The 14013-nt window shown below is 38.1% G+C and overlaps 1 protein-coding gene across 4 annotated transcripts in view; it reads right to left on the bottom strand.

The window, feature by feature from the left end:
- The window catches only part of dock1 (dedicator of cytokinesis 1), a 220416-nt gene extending 207232 nt beyond the window's left edge, over positions 1-13184 (bottom strand). For all 4 annotated transcript variants that reach the window (XM_023340653.1, XM_023340652.1, XM_023340651.1 and 1 more), the window contains exon 1: positions 12984-13184. In XM_023340653.1, the coding sequence (XP_023196421.1) occupies positions 12984-13026 (43 nt within the window). In that variant the 5' untranslated portion in view covers positions 13027-13184. The remainder of the gene's footprint in view (positions 1-12983) is intronic.
- Positions 13185-14013: the final 829 nt, after the last annotated feature.

A 14013-nucleotide genomic window follows, 5' to 3' on the forward strand; every position in this document is an offset into this window, starting at 1 on the left:
TTTCTAGAGAAATCCTAGAATTGACTCAGCAAGTTTACTTTGAAACACCTTCACTGACATTCAGCCAACACGATGACTTCATTGACATGACTCTGAACTTTTATCACTTCACATCTGCTGCAATAAGAGGTGCAGACTGACAACCGGAAATGCTTGCAACCTGTTCTTCACGGTGCTATTTATAATCTTATACTGGTGGCTGTGTCTTACCGTAACAGATGTCTCATACATTCCTGAAACACCTGAGTGTTGTTGCAATAAAATAACTTTCCAGAGACAGCTGGAAAATTGTTAAATACAGTAACACTAATCCTAAACTCTAATAAGTTGCTTCATTACCAGCATACCTCTGTCATACATATGACTGAATCACTTTTTTATTGAAGAAATTAACAGCTTGATTTTACTAAATTTTTCAAGATGCAGCTGTAATTGGATGCTCTATAATCAAAAGCAATCTTGCCATGTTTGCAGGGCTTTAGCCTATTTCCTTTCTTTTGAAACCTCTGCGGTTGCATGGCAGCACAAAGATAATGCATGCGGTTTCTGTGGGATCTCTAGAAGACTTGCTGGTTTCTTACATTGTGTGTGTGTGTGTATCTATATGTATAATCCAAAGCTCCGGTCAGAAGTAAGCAAATCTTAATATACACACATTAGATCTTAAATCAAAAATGGGGAACTTGATGGACATAACTGCTGTACACAAATATTTAAATTTGCAAAGGGGAGTACTCAAGTTTATGTGGAAGGGGTGATGGACCCATGAAAATCCAATCTGTTCACCTATTTTTTTTTTTTAATAAAATGAAATTTACATTTCAGGGACATCTGTGAGACAACTTACTTTAAGTCCCCTAAAGTTGTTCACAAAGTAGACCTGCCAGTCACTGAAATCCAAAACTGCCTCTTGAGTCTCTGAGCTGCAAGGTTCTGACTTTTTCCAAGTATTTAGCTAGGCACACACACACGATACAGAAAACACACAAAAGGCTATTTCATCAAATGCCAGGCTTCATGAAGGGCCGTCTCCTGCTGCATGCAGGCGTCCCTAGCTTGTCTACATCGACAATCAATGACTGACACCTCAATTACAAGTCTCCACAACAACCGATGGGACATTTTAAAGGTGACAAATGCAACATTAATATGGACTGCTGCTAATATTGGGGTTGACATTTGTATAATCTGAGCAGCCTCGGTGCTGTTGAGCCCTGTGATTTTTGTTATGCATGAATCTCAACATTACATTAGAGGACTCAAAACCAATACAGCATAATAGGAAAATTTAACTCTGAGGATATTTATATAAGTGAAATAAACAGGCTTCGTGGACAGTTTATAACATTTTGCTTGTTGATGCCATTGGCAATTACATTTAAAGCCTGTATACGCCATTATTCCCACTAGTTTACAGCTAGGTATTGCCTTTTGAAGTCCTACTGAAGTAAAAAAAAAAAAAAAAAAAAAAGTGGGAAAATATATTTATGTTTTCTTATACAGTGCATTATTATTAATGTAACTCTACATTAATACACTTACAGTAGGTATTAACAGGGAAGGCTGATAGTGTTTCATATCATCAGTAGCAAAGGTTTTTAGACTCATTAGTGAACAAAGGTCGCTAGACAGGAAATAATGTCAATATGTTATTCAGAGGACCGTATGTAATATTCATAGATGCCACTATTAGATGTTTGTGGCTTATGTCAGTTGGTAACCCAGATGATTAGAATTTCTTGTAAAACTATATTTGCAGGCATAAAACAGTTCTTGTAAAGCAGGTTTCAATATTTTAAAACAAAATAATATTAGCGAGTTGACATTTTAAACTTAATGCTCCTCAATTTATATCAGAAACTAGTGCTGTTAGCATCACTAAATCTTAAATCGTATGTATTGCCCAGAGAATCTAGATATGTTAGCTATGAGATTTCCTAAAGGCCGTACCTTACCAAGTTCAGTGTGTTCCATGACAGTGTCAAAGAATAAAACTTTGTTGTACATAGTTCAACCATCTTTTTATCTGCTTCAAGTCTTGCTCTTCCTGGCAGACTCAATCAACCGCTGAAGTCTTTCATCATAACATAATTTTTTTTATCTGATAATTTCTTACATCTATGTGCTTATTAATAAAAATATTAACAATATTTAATTGTTAATGTTACATTCACTAACTTTAAGTCTTCTCACAGCAGGAGCCGGTCCAAGGCATAAGCAAACTAAGTAGATTTTTTTTTTTGTAATAATTTCTGTCATTATAATATCAAAAACACACAATTTTACTATGAAGTGATTTGTTTTTACAATAATATATATTTGATAATTAATTTGGAAATAATTGTTTTATGGATAAAAAGAAAAAAATTATTTCTCTAGGGGGCCCCTGGTGGCCGCGGTAGGTACCACACACTTCGCCGGTAACGAGCTGCCGTGCAGTGCACATCCAAACGTCCAAAGCCCCAGTCAGGAGTTAAGTAAGCAAAACAATTTCTCAAACAAGGACTTATCCTTTGGGGAGGGAGAAAAGAAAGAGGAAGAATAGAAAAAAGCCAAGATAAAGGTTTGTTTTAATGTGTTTTGGTAATGTAAGTGCTCACAGCAACAACATCCACACCGTAGGGTGAGGCTAAAAGTGCCATGCAGAAGAGTTTACCTATTCAGTGACCAGAGTTTTGAGTTTCTGATCAATTGGTTACTTCTCAGGGTTGACTGAGCTGAAAATTGTCCAATTCAAGTCAACTAATAAGAAAAACTAAAATTGGAAAAAGGTACAAATGTGCTATTTGGCCAAACAAACTAATGGTTGAGACAGTAATACACAAAAAATAATTTTTAAATTTAAAAACTGTAAAGTTGAAAGACTTATTTTGGTTTTTCTAAATAAATGCATGGCTATATTTTGTCCTCCCACCACACAATGTGATCAAACTTAGCAAGAGCAGTACGGTAATTAAAGGTGTTGCCTGTTTGAAGGCTCTCACATACTAATCTGAGCTTACTGAATCTAAATTATGTAACAGCATATGTTTGCATCAGTGACCTTTGTTTCACTTTGACATGTTACACACCATTAACCATCTGTCAAGCAAGCCACAGCAGCACAGCAGGATTCACTTCAGACAAAGGCCCAAGCTGCTTCCACAATCGATGGCGAGGATACCGGGGAGGACACCCGTCTAAATACCCAAGCGGGAAAGACAGCCAACATGTCTTGCTGTCTTCTTGTCACACTGCATTTGTTAGGCTGACAAAAAGGAACACAGGGCCCTTTGTTGTTGTCATAAAAGTTCACATACCTACAAGTGTCGACTTTGACCACAGACACTCTGTGCTGACACAGACTCTGCCACCAATACAGAGACAATCAGTCACATAAATATTCAAAGTAAGTGGAAGGCCTTATTAGTCTACCTAAAGCAAATAAGATGCATCTTCTGCTTTCATCTTCTAGAGATGATTATTTACCTTCAGGGTATGTTGGCTGAAATCAACATTGTTTACATATTTTGGGTTGTGACTTAGGGTTATATACCCACACCGAGCTTTTAGAGCTTGACACAAAAGTGTCCCAGCTTTGTCTCAGTGTTGAGCCAAGATAAAATACTGTGGAAGCACTTAGCTATGCACTGATTAAATAGGCCAGCTGTCATTTGTCTTAGCTACCATCTCACAGCAAGCCACTGGGAGCTGTACTATTAGAATTGCCTCACCGAGCAACACGGCCCACAGTAAATATATGATTCCCTTTCAGAATTTATAAATAGCAAAGTCATACTGACCTCCAAAGGGAAAGGAAGAAACATGATGACTGGAGTTTCTGGAAAAGGTAAATTAGGAGCATCTAATGAATGGTTAAATACAGATTTAATTATGTGCATAATTGGTTTCTTATTATTTTAAGACTTTCACACAAACTTTGCACAAAGCATTTTACAAAAGTTTTGTCTTTAATGCAGATACACTTATTCAGTGGCGAAAAAATGAAATCTAAAATAAATAAAATAATAGATTTTAACTAAATAAGTGGCAATTAACGCTTTATCTTTATAAATTGATCAGAGTTCCACTGGGTAGAAATATAACGCAACAAATACAATCACTTCTACTAGCAACTTTTTAAAAGTCAAAGAAAGCAGTAGTTTTAATTAGGTGATGTCATATGTATTGGTATTAACATGGGTGCATAAAAAATATGATATTGTGGTAGTTTTACTGAAGGTTATTATACAAAGGATCTCATACCATATTTGTTCAATAACTGCAGCACTGATGGGTTAAATGAGGGGAAAAATAGACCTGGGTGAACTGAGGTCTCATGGATCAATGTTTCCGTATTCAAAAACAAATGATTTAACTCTATGATGCACAAAGACATAAAATTAGAATGAATGGTGTTGGCTGAGTTTTGTAAGTCAGGGTAACTGCTAACTGATGAGACAGTCACAAACTTCCTACTTATCAAGAGACACAGCTGTGGGACACAACACCAGAAGGAAGGATCTGGAAGGACACATCTCTGTGGATCCATTGCACACTTCAGAAATACCAGACAAACCCTGTGATCACTACAAAAAGATAAAAATGTTCTCCTCCTAGTATTCAATAAGGATCTTACCTTGTAATCAGACCTTAGCATAACTCGGAAACAAAAGCTGAGTCCCATCATGTTCTGTCAAGTCAACAACAAAGTTTATTCAGAGAAAGAGGGAGCTCAGGGGTTTTCTTAAAGATCTGCAGTGTTGCTGAAGCTGTTGTTGCTTTAGATGTGATTTTAATAGACCGCAGAAGAGATTGCTGTCTCACCATTCCTTCTTCCATATTAGAGATGAGCCAACGTGAGATCTACTGATAACCTTGTTTAAAGGTGTTGGATTATTGGAGAACCACATTATTCACACTGAAATCAAAATTTTTATATCTCTCTCTATATATATATCTATATATGAAAATGTATAATATGATCTACCTGGTTTTATATCTAACAGGAAAGCTACAAATGATAGATTGATTATGTGTTATTAATAAGATTTATTGTTTTACTTTTGATGCTGCCGTGAAAAAGTATTTACTCCGCTATAATCGTTTCACACACAATGACAGCCGTCGTTGATGCACTCTTGGTGTAATTTTGATGGACTGGCCACTCCTGAGAGGGTCTAGCAACTGCTCTTTGTTTTTTTTATGTACCTTAGGAAAGGGTTCTAAGTGTTTGCAGAATGATTATAACATGATATCAAGTTCAAAAATCAGTTAATTTTACACAATACCGCCTCCATCCTTTAAAAGGTTTCCAGAAACTGACATTAAGTGGGGGAAAATATAAGCAGCCTTTTGGCCACATGTTGCTGACAAAACATCACCAGCAACATGTGGGGTGGGGGGGAATGTCTGTTCCGTGTTGAATTTACCCTGAGACAAGTTATTAGTGGAAAGCAGGGTAATAAAGATAGGAAAATATTTCACACAAAACTGCTTCAATCAGGGCTGTAAAGAAGAATAAAAGACAGGCTATGCAATTTAAGAGACATTTGGTAGGAATTTTAGTAAGTAGCCGAGACTGCGCTTTAATTGCAGCCACATTTGTTAGTTTACTGCACTCGGGAGGTGGGAGCCGATTTTTTATTTTTTTTTAGTGCTGGGCAGGGTTCTTATAACTTACTTTTGGCACAAGTCAAGAGACGGAGCGACTGCATCTCTATTTTCTGCTCCCAATGTGTCACTCACCAGTAACCTGTTCCAAGACAAAGCTCTCTGAAGTTGTCAGGTCCAAGTTTAAAATGGGAATCATAGCAACAAGGGTCCTGAAATTTAGATCCAAGTGTGTGTTCTTGTGTGACAGACTGTCCTTTCAGATAAGCCACCACTCAGTGACTTGACCCCCCAGGAAGCATTTCCTCCTAGGCTAAATCTTAAACGATGGCGAAAAAACCCCAAAAAACTCCACATGTCCTGTTCTGAGTTAGTATTTTAATAGATTTCCTCGTGTTAAACTTCAGAGAGAAGAGAAAAGGTGGAAGAAATTTCTCACAGGCAATCTGTGCTTAAGTCTTAAAACTGACGTGTTGATTCAGTTAAATCTTCTTTAAGCGTTCCCTGGGTTCTCTTCTAGAGCTACAACTCTCTGAAGTCTCTCTTAAGGAACAGCAACATGTTGATGAAACAGAATTAATGAGGCAACATTTGAAATTAGCATCAAAAAGTATTTCTGGTAAATTCATCACAGAAGCCCAACAGAGCAAGACAGATCTCCCCAGGGGCCTTGTTGAGTCATTTTAGGGATGCCACAAGAATAACTAAACATCAAAAACCTTGATCTCCTTAATTTATGCTTAGCTGTTAGGTATTTGTCAAGAAATGAAAATCTGCAACGGCAATTGAGAAACTTCTCTTTAAGGAATGGCCTTCATTGCTTTTCTGTGATGATCTCACAAAAAAGATTAAATAAACTCAGGCCGAAACTGAACCGGAAGTTGAAGCTAAAACAAAGCCTCTATAAAGTACAAGTTTTAAGTCCTAACTTCCCCATGTTAATGTACGAGACACTGACAAAACTAAATCATAAGTTTGAGTAAATACATATTCTTTTTTCTCTGTAACATCCTCTAATTGTTTTTTCTTTAAAAGTGAAATGTTTTTTCTCTTCAGATGAATTAATATAACATGAATTTTGTTGTTGTAGTACTGTAATTTATTTTTGCCATATTTATTTTTGATAAATCACTTAAAGCAAAAAAAAAAAAAAAATGCACTAAATATAGTGGAAATATATTTTCATAATAATGAAATAAACAGCAACCAGAGCCTGATATAAAGGCTTCTAGAAGCAATACACATTCAAGTTTAAAAGTAGGGCTGCACAAAATACTGCATCGAATCAAACATGCCAATGCAGTATTCAATATAGTTGTAAAGGACTGCTTGGGTCCAATATTTGGGAGGCCATAATATTAAATCTGTTATGCATTTATGCACTTGGTAGAGGAAAGAAACTCAGTAGTTGCATTTATCACCTATCGAAGCTCTTGTCTGTCACATCTCAATTCTTTGCTCACCACTTTTGCTTTAGCAGCTCCATATTCTTTGTCTGATGTCAGATATTTCCACTGTCCCTTCCCCTGACCATGTCCAATCGTTTCCACCTTTTTAGTCTAACCTTGTCACAGAACTGCTAAACCTAAGCTTTCTCTTTAACATACTCATTTGTAATTCTCTCCACTTTGATGACATCCTCTTTCAACTTCGCTTCCCTTCATCATAAAAGCCATAAATCATAAAAATCCTCACCCTCAGCTGTCCCTCTGTCACAAATTACCTCTGACGATCATCTCCACCCACTGCTTCCTTCCAGGATTCTCTTCTTCGCCTCTCTCATATAGTGCCCTTTGCTTTGGATAGTTTCCCTCGGTACTTAAGTTCACTGAAGTCTAAGTCTAAGTCTAAGTCTGCCCCATACAGCTTCATTGTTCCACCTGCCTTTCTCTTATTTGCAGCCATGTATTCTGACTCAGTTAGTCAGAATACATGACTTCTTTATTTTTTTATTTTGTCTTCTTTATTTCCTTTAGAAGCACAAACCTCCACAAGTGCAAGCTCCATTCCACCTGCTTCCTACGTCAATATAGATTGAAAAGTCGTCTCCAAACAAGATATTACCATGGCGACACCAAATTCAAGTATTGTTGTCTTTTAATTGAATGTGAACTTGTTTTCTTTGCATTATTTGACATCTGAAAGCAATGCATCTTTTTTGTTATTTTGACCATTTCTCATTTTCTGCAAATGAATACACAATTTTTGCTTGGAATTTCAGACATGTTGTCAGTACTTAAGAGAATAAAAGAACAATGTTAATTTTACTCAAACATATACATATACAAAGTTAAATCAGAGAAACGGATCATTTTAAGTGGTCTCTTATTTTTTTTTCCAGAGCTGTGTGTGCTAAATTAAAAGGGATTACATTACATCTCATTTAAAACCAAGATTCTTGATCAATGCTCACTAACATTTTTTTTTATTTATGCACAGCTATCACATCAACTATTTTAAAAACATTCAACAGCAAATCAAGTTAGTAGTTGTTTTTCTTTCCACCATGATAATAAACACAATACACTTTGTAGACAGCAGCAATTATTTTCAGCATCATCTGCGAAATGACTTGAAGAGAGTTTTTTCCACCTCCACCAACAAAAACATTTGGCCCATTGTGAGAACAGTTTAAATGGCAAGACAAAAAAAAGAGTTTTGCTGAAACAGAAATAGATGCAGATAGAGCACCGACAGCCACACAGGCCTCACAGAGTGCTCATTAGCACTCCTCGGTCAACACATGAAGTATTAAAAGTGCATCAGCTGTGCACCCTACCAATCCTCTCCAACCATGATGTGGCAGCAGCTTTTCTTTCATCTAATGAGTCATCCCATGACTGCATTCAGCGAGCCCACTGAGAATTTTCTCCAATATTTTTTTGAGGGAAAGTCAACTTTTTAATTTACACGAAAACGGTGAGGGGGAAATCATTAGCATCAGTTCTTCATTTTCAGACACGCACACACACGGGTTCAACACAGCACAAACCGGATCGGAAACAATGGAGCTCGTTTCAAAGCTACAGTCAAAGGTTCAGTTTCACCTGCTCAAGTCATGCATCAGTCAGCATCAGCACCCGTCTGTCAGCTGCAAACTTTCACTAATGGACACAAAAAGGGCTCAGCGTGGCTGCAGTGGCATAAAGTACAAGCATTAAAATTAACCAATGAGCTGCTGTGAAACCAAACCTTACAAGAAAAGGTTTTCAAATGGATGAAGATTTCCAGGAATTGGATCTGGACCTTCTGTTGGATTCCCAGAGAACCAGATGTAGCTCCATCACGCTGTTGTTTGAATGGGCAGTATACCACTTTTGGAATGTTTGACAGATTATTTCAGTATCCTATTTCACATTCTCTTTTACAAGGCCATCAAAATTCAACACACTAAACAGTGTTTCTCTCAGATAATAGACGCAAACACTTTTGCCCATCTTTCGTTTTATCAGAGTGCTTTATGAGGTTGCTCCGTCACATATATTCCGGTAAACCGTGCAGAGGTGTTTATTGCACAAATTCAGAGGACCGTGCAAATACGTGGAAGGAAATATTAACAGCATAAGTCCTTGAGATACAAGCTGGAGAAAAATGTGTTGTCGTCGTCGAAATATATAAAACGCCATTTTTAAACACAAACAGCGATACCCAAGTGTTTCCACATTATCCTACATATAAAGAGGAATGCAATTCTCGCCGATGTTTTTGTTTGACTGTTTACAATATTTTCGTTCCAGTCATTTATGCTTTTTCCGTCCGAGGAAGCAAATTGCCAATGTAAATGTCAATCTTCTTTATATCACACTTTAAACTAACAAAATTGCACCAAAATGATGCACTGCTCATCAACAGCTTGGCTGTGGAGGTGGTTAGCAGCACCAAATTCCTGGGGGTGCACATCACAAACGACCTCACCTGGACTGGGAACACCACGTCTCTGGTCAAGAGGGCACAGAAACGCTTGTACTTCCTGCGGAGGATGAGAAGAGCACACCTGCCCCCGCCCATCCTCAAGATGTTCTATAGAAGCACCATAGAGAGCATTCTGACCAGCTGCCTCTCTGTGTGGTGTGGAGGCTGCAGCGCCTCCGACTGGAAGAACGTGAGGAGAGTGGTGCGGACAGCAGAGAGGATCATCGGGGCCCCCCTTCCCTCCATTCAGGACATTTCATCCCAGCGGTGCGTGTCCCGAGGCCGAAACATCGTCAGTGACCCCTCATCATGGACTGTTCTCCCTGCTGCCCTCTAGAAAGAGGTTCCGCAGCATCCGGTGCAGGTCCACCAGGTTCCGAAACAGCTTTTTCCCACTTGCCATCAGACTGCTGAACTCTTAACTGGACTGCACTCAAAAACTGGTCTCCACTTCATACCTTGCACATATATATAGCTAAATAACTTCTATTTTACTGTCATTCCTGCACTTTATATTTTTTATATTCATATTTATATTTTATACTGTATTTTATTTTATTCTGGAGTAACCTCACAACATTGGAACCTCAAAACACTGTCCCGAGCCGTATGCAATGAAATTTCGTTCTGTATACACCCTGTGCATGCAAAATGACTATAAAGTCAGTCTAAGTCTAAGTCAAAGTCAATAATTATTTAGAGCATCATCAGCAAAGCAGTTGACTGGGATATCGTACCTCCTGAAGAATCCAACAATAACATAATAAGGAAACTACCATGGGGCCTAAAATAGAGCAACAGTCGATAAATATTCACCTACTGGGTCAGAGAAATGCACACCCAGTTAGCAGGCTAATGCACAATAATACCTTTAATGTCATTATACCAATAAATCCATTATAAAATGATGATCTGAATTACAGTGTCAAAAGTGATACAAAGTTATCTGAGAGAGTAAATCTGGTCCGTAGGAACAAAGAGATTGAGGACTTCTGATTTAACAGACTAAAAATAAAGTTGAACAGAATAGGGTTTTTCATTTTTATTTCTCCAATATCATGGCATCTACAACACATACCAATATCTCCCTCGAAACTGCTAGAGTTTGGACTCTTTTAAATTTTCACTGTAATTTTTTATCTACTTTTGACACCCATTGATTGCAAAGTGCTGCCAACAAAGTATGCAGTGTTTGCAATACATTTATTATATTAGACAGTGGTTGAACTACTGTGAACCTTTATGGGCTCTACTGTTTAAAAAGCATAGAAAGCAATAAAATAAATACATGTTTTACTGCAGAAGTATAATTTGACACTTTTTCTTAATTTTGACAAACGCAACCCTTAGTATTTAGTAAAATGTATTCAGTGCAGAAAAAAGTACTGTTTAATAGTTCTTCTAAAAAAAATTACAGGAAGACGAGAGAGAGAATCCCATTTCTTTTAGCACAGCAAAAAGCGCCATGTTGGGGCCAATATGTCTGCAAAACAACTGAGATGTTATCAGCATGCAAATTGATTGTTTATATCAGAAAATTGGCTTCTTCTAGTCCCATCACAAAAAAACTTTCTGTAAACTTTCCTGGGACAATAGGGTATTTCTGATTGTTTATATAGTTCTGTACATTCCTGCTGTCAACAGTTGACAACTTGATAAAGTTAAAATGTTTTGAGAGGTTTTTCCTGATTAGAGATTTCCCATCCTTTAACAGGAAACCATCTCTGTCACTGCTGTTGATCACTTACACCTGGATCACAAATCAGCTGACTGTTGAGGAAGTGATCCAGGAATGCCCCAGCGGTTAGTAAGCTAGTGCCTAACAAAAGTCATGATATGACTTGAAAGTTTTGTTTCCGGTTACAACCAGAAACTTTTGAGAATGTATGTGACAGACCCACACAACACAGTGCACATGTTACTAAAACAATCTGAAAAGAATTGTGTAAATTTAAAATCAGTCCCCGTCACTCCAACAGACAAGCTTTGAACATCTCACAAGAGCACTGTTTAACCCATCATCTGAAAATGGAAAGAGTATGAGAAAAATGCAAGCCACTCGTCAAACTGAAAGCATTTATCAGAGAAGCAGCTAAGATGTCTGTGTTAAGAATGAAACCTTCACCTAGAAGGGAAAATCTGCTAACAGGACTAAAATCTGTCATTCACCTCACAAATATGGCCATTATAGAAAAATGTCAAGAAGAAAGCACGGCACATCACCTTGACTACACTACTCCTACAGGGGAACATTGTGGTGGCAGCATCATCCTGCGGGAGTGCTTTTTGTCAGAAAGGAACAAGGATCCCAACAATGTTGATGGGAAGAAGAAAACCTGCTGGAAGCCAAAAATGGCTTACAATCTTGAAGAAGGTCAGCCACGGACAATTACAAAGTTGAGCTCAAAACATTTCAAAACATTTGTCGGAATGGCCCAGTCAAAGCCCAGACCTATATCCAGTCAAGAATCTGTGGCAAAACCTAAAAGTAGGTTTTCACAGGCTCTTGCCATTCAGCATGACTGAAACACAGAAAATGTTCCATCTGTACATTTGCAAAGCTGCATTTCAAGATGGTTCTAAAAAAACATTTAGTGAGAGTTGAATAAGAACCTCACAATTTCTTTATTGTATAAGAGGAAAAAAGTATAATTTACTTCATTTCTACAATCATACAAGCTTGTATATTGATCCATTGTAACATGACAAAGTGTGTAATACTTTTTGTCTATAATTATGTTTAGATAGGAAAATAATAGGCATGATTTTAACCTACAATAGACGTGTTTCTGGCTACTGCTGGGTGGCTTTAATCTGTGATTGTCTATCCGCGCGCTGACAGTAAACTCCGGAAAAAAACAAACACAGCAATAAATCACGACTTTTTCCATGCAAATAAACACAAGTGATAAATGGCATGGTCCGTTTCTTAGCTGGACTCTTCCGTGTACAGCTCACTAGCAACAGAAACTGCTATTACGAGTCTAGATATCCCAAAGGGGAGCCAAGTTTTCAGACCAAGACGTAAAGCGTTTGAGCAGGCGGAAGAATTAAAGGAGCAATAACAAACTATGTTTTGAGTGTTGGGCAGGGCTACCAGTCAACAGACCTAAACAGCTACAAATAATGAGCAGCCTGGAACTAGATGGTTAATTTGTAGCAAATCGAGGCCCCAACAACACAGGAAACAGCGCTGAAACTAGGCGCGCCTCTAACAATTCCCAATCCACACTCTTCCCCACAAAAGACGCACATTCCTTGTTCTGCATTTCTGGCGAACTAGCGGGGAAACTATGATTTGCATTCCTCCAGTTCAGGCACATTTCTACCTGAAACATTCCCACACCGCCTTAACAGAGCCACTCAGCCGGCCGCTTTCTAACCCAGTTTTCCCCCCATAACTTGTCCAGTGAATCTGATAGAAGAGCAGAGGGCTAGGACGAGCTAGCGATGGGAGCATGCAAGTTTTTGTTACGTACCAACTCCATACTTTTCCTTCTTTGAGGGCACCCAGCGAGACATCCTCAGAGTCGAGCCTTGGCTTCCCCGAGTTCTGTCCTGTATCGCCTGTTTAGAAAACGTCAAAACGAGCGTTTGTTTGTGACTTCAAAACAGACTTTTTTCCCCTCAGTTTTCTCTGAGCTTTGGGGAGCTGCTCCGAGCAGCCATTTTCCAACAGTGACAGGACGCTCCGCAAGGGGGAGGAAAGGAACACAACTTTTTCACTCAGTAGGCGTTCATGCAGAAGGCATCCTGCTCGACTTGTACTGCTATGAAAAGTGTGCCTGAAACTGCTACACGACAGAAAACATAAACAAATAACCTTTGCTGTTAACATTGTTTCATAGACATGCAATATTATGCATGTATAACTTCATCACACAAAATTAAAATATCAAAAAATATGACAAAAAAAATATTTATATTTTAATACAAAAATTAAATCTATGTACTATATAATTTCACACAGTGAAAATGTTCAAGTATTTATTTCTAAAACTTTTGAAGGAGTGGTTGGAAACCAACACCAAGAGGATATTTCTCACATGTGACTCTAACCCTAATGTGCTGTATCCAAAAAAGTGAATGGAAAGTTTAGTGGAAGGACACGCACCATGTATAACTGCAGTCCTTGAGAGGATTGTGATTCAAAGCACATTTAAAAGTGTTTGGGAATTTTACATGGCTGGAATTGGTGGTTCTAGAGCCAACACACTGAAACATGTGCAGGACAGGAGCTACAACTACTGGATTTATATTAAGCCACACTTGAAACAAAGAAAACATCAGAAGAACATTCACCAGGTTAATGAGAAAGGGGACTGGAATGTTGCACCAGCTTACAAAAATCTTCAACTCGGTTTTCCACTTAAACTGCTCTCATAATGGGGCACATCCTGAATACCAGTGAACTTTTGTCTATATGTTGACACAAAACAAGCTGATTCTGAACTAGACCTGTAGGCACTCTGTTAGCAGCGTGTTCAAGACAAAAAGGGTGCAAAGTCA

Source organism: Xiphophorus maculatus, chromosome 10, assembly GCF_002775205.1.
Source record: "Xiphophorus maculatus strain JP 163 A chromosome 10, X_maculatus-5.0-male, whole genome shotgun sequence".
Taxonomy (NCBI): Eukaryota; Metazoa; Chordata; class Actinopteri; order Cyprinodontiformes; family Poeciliidae; genus Xiphophorus; species Xiphophorus maculatus.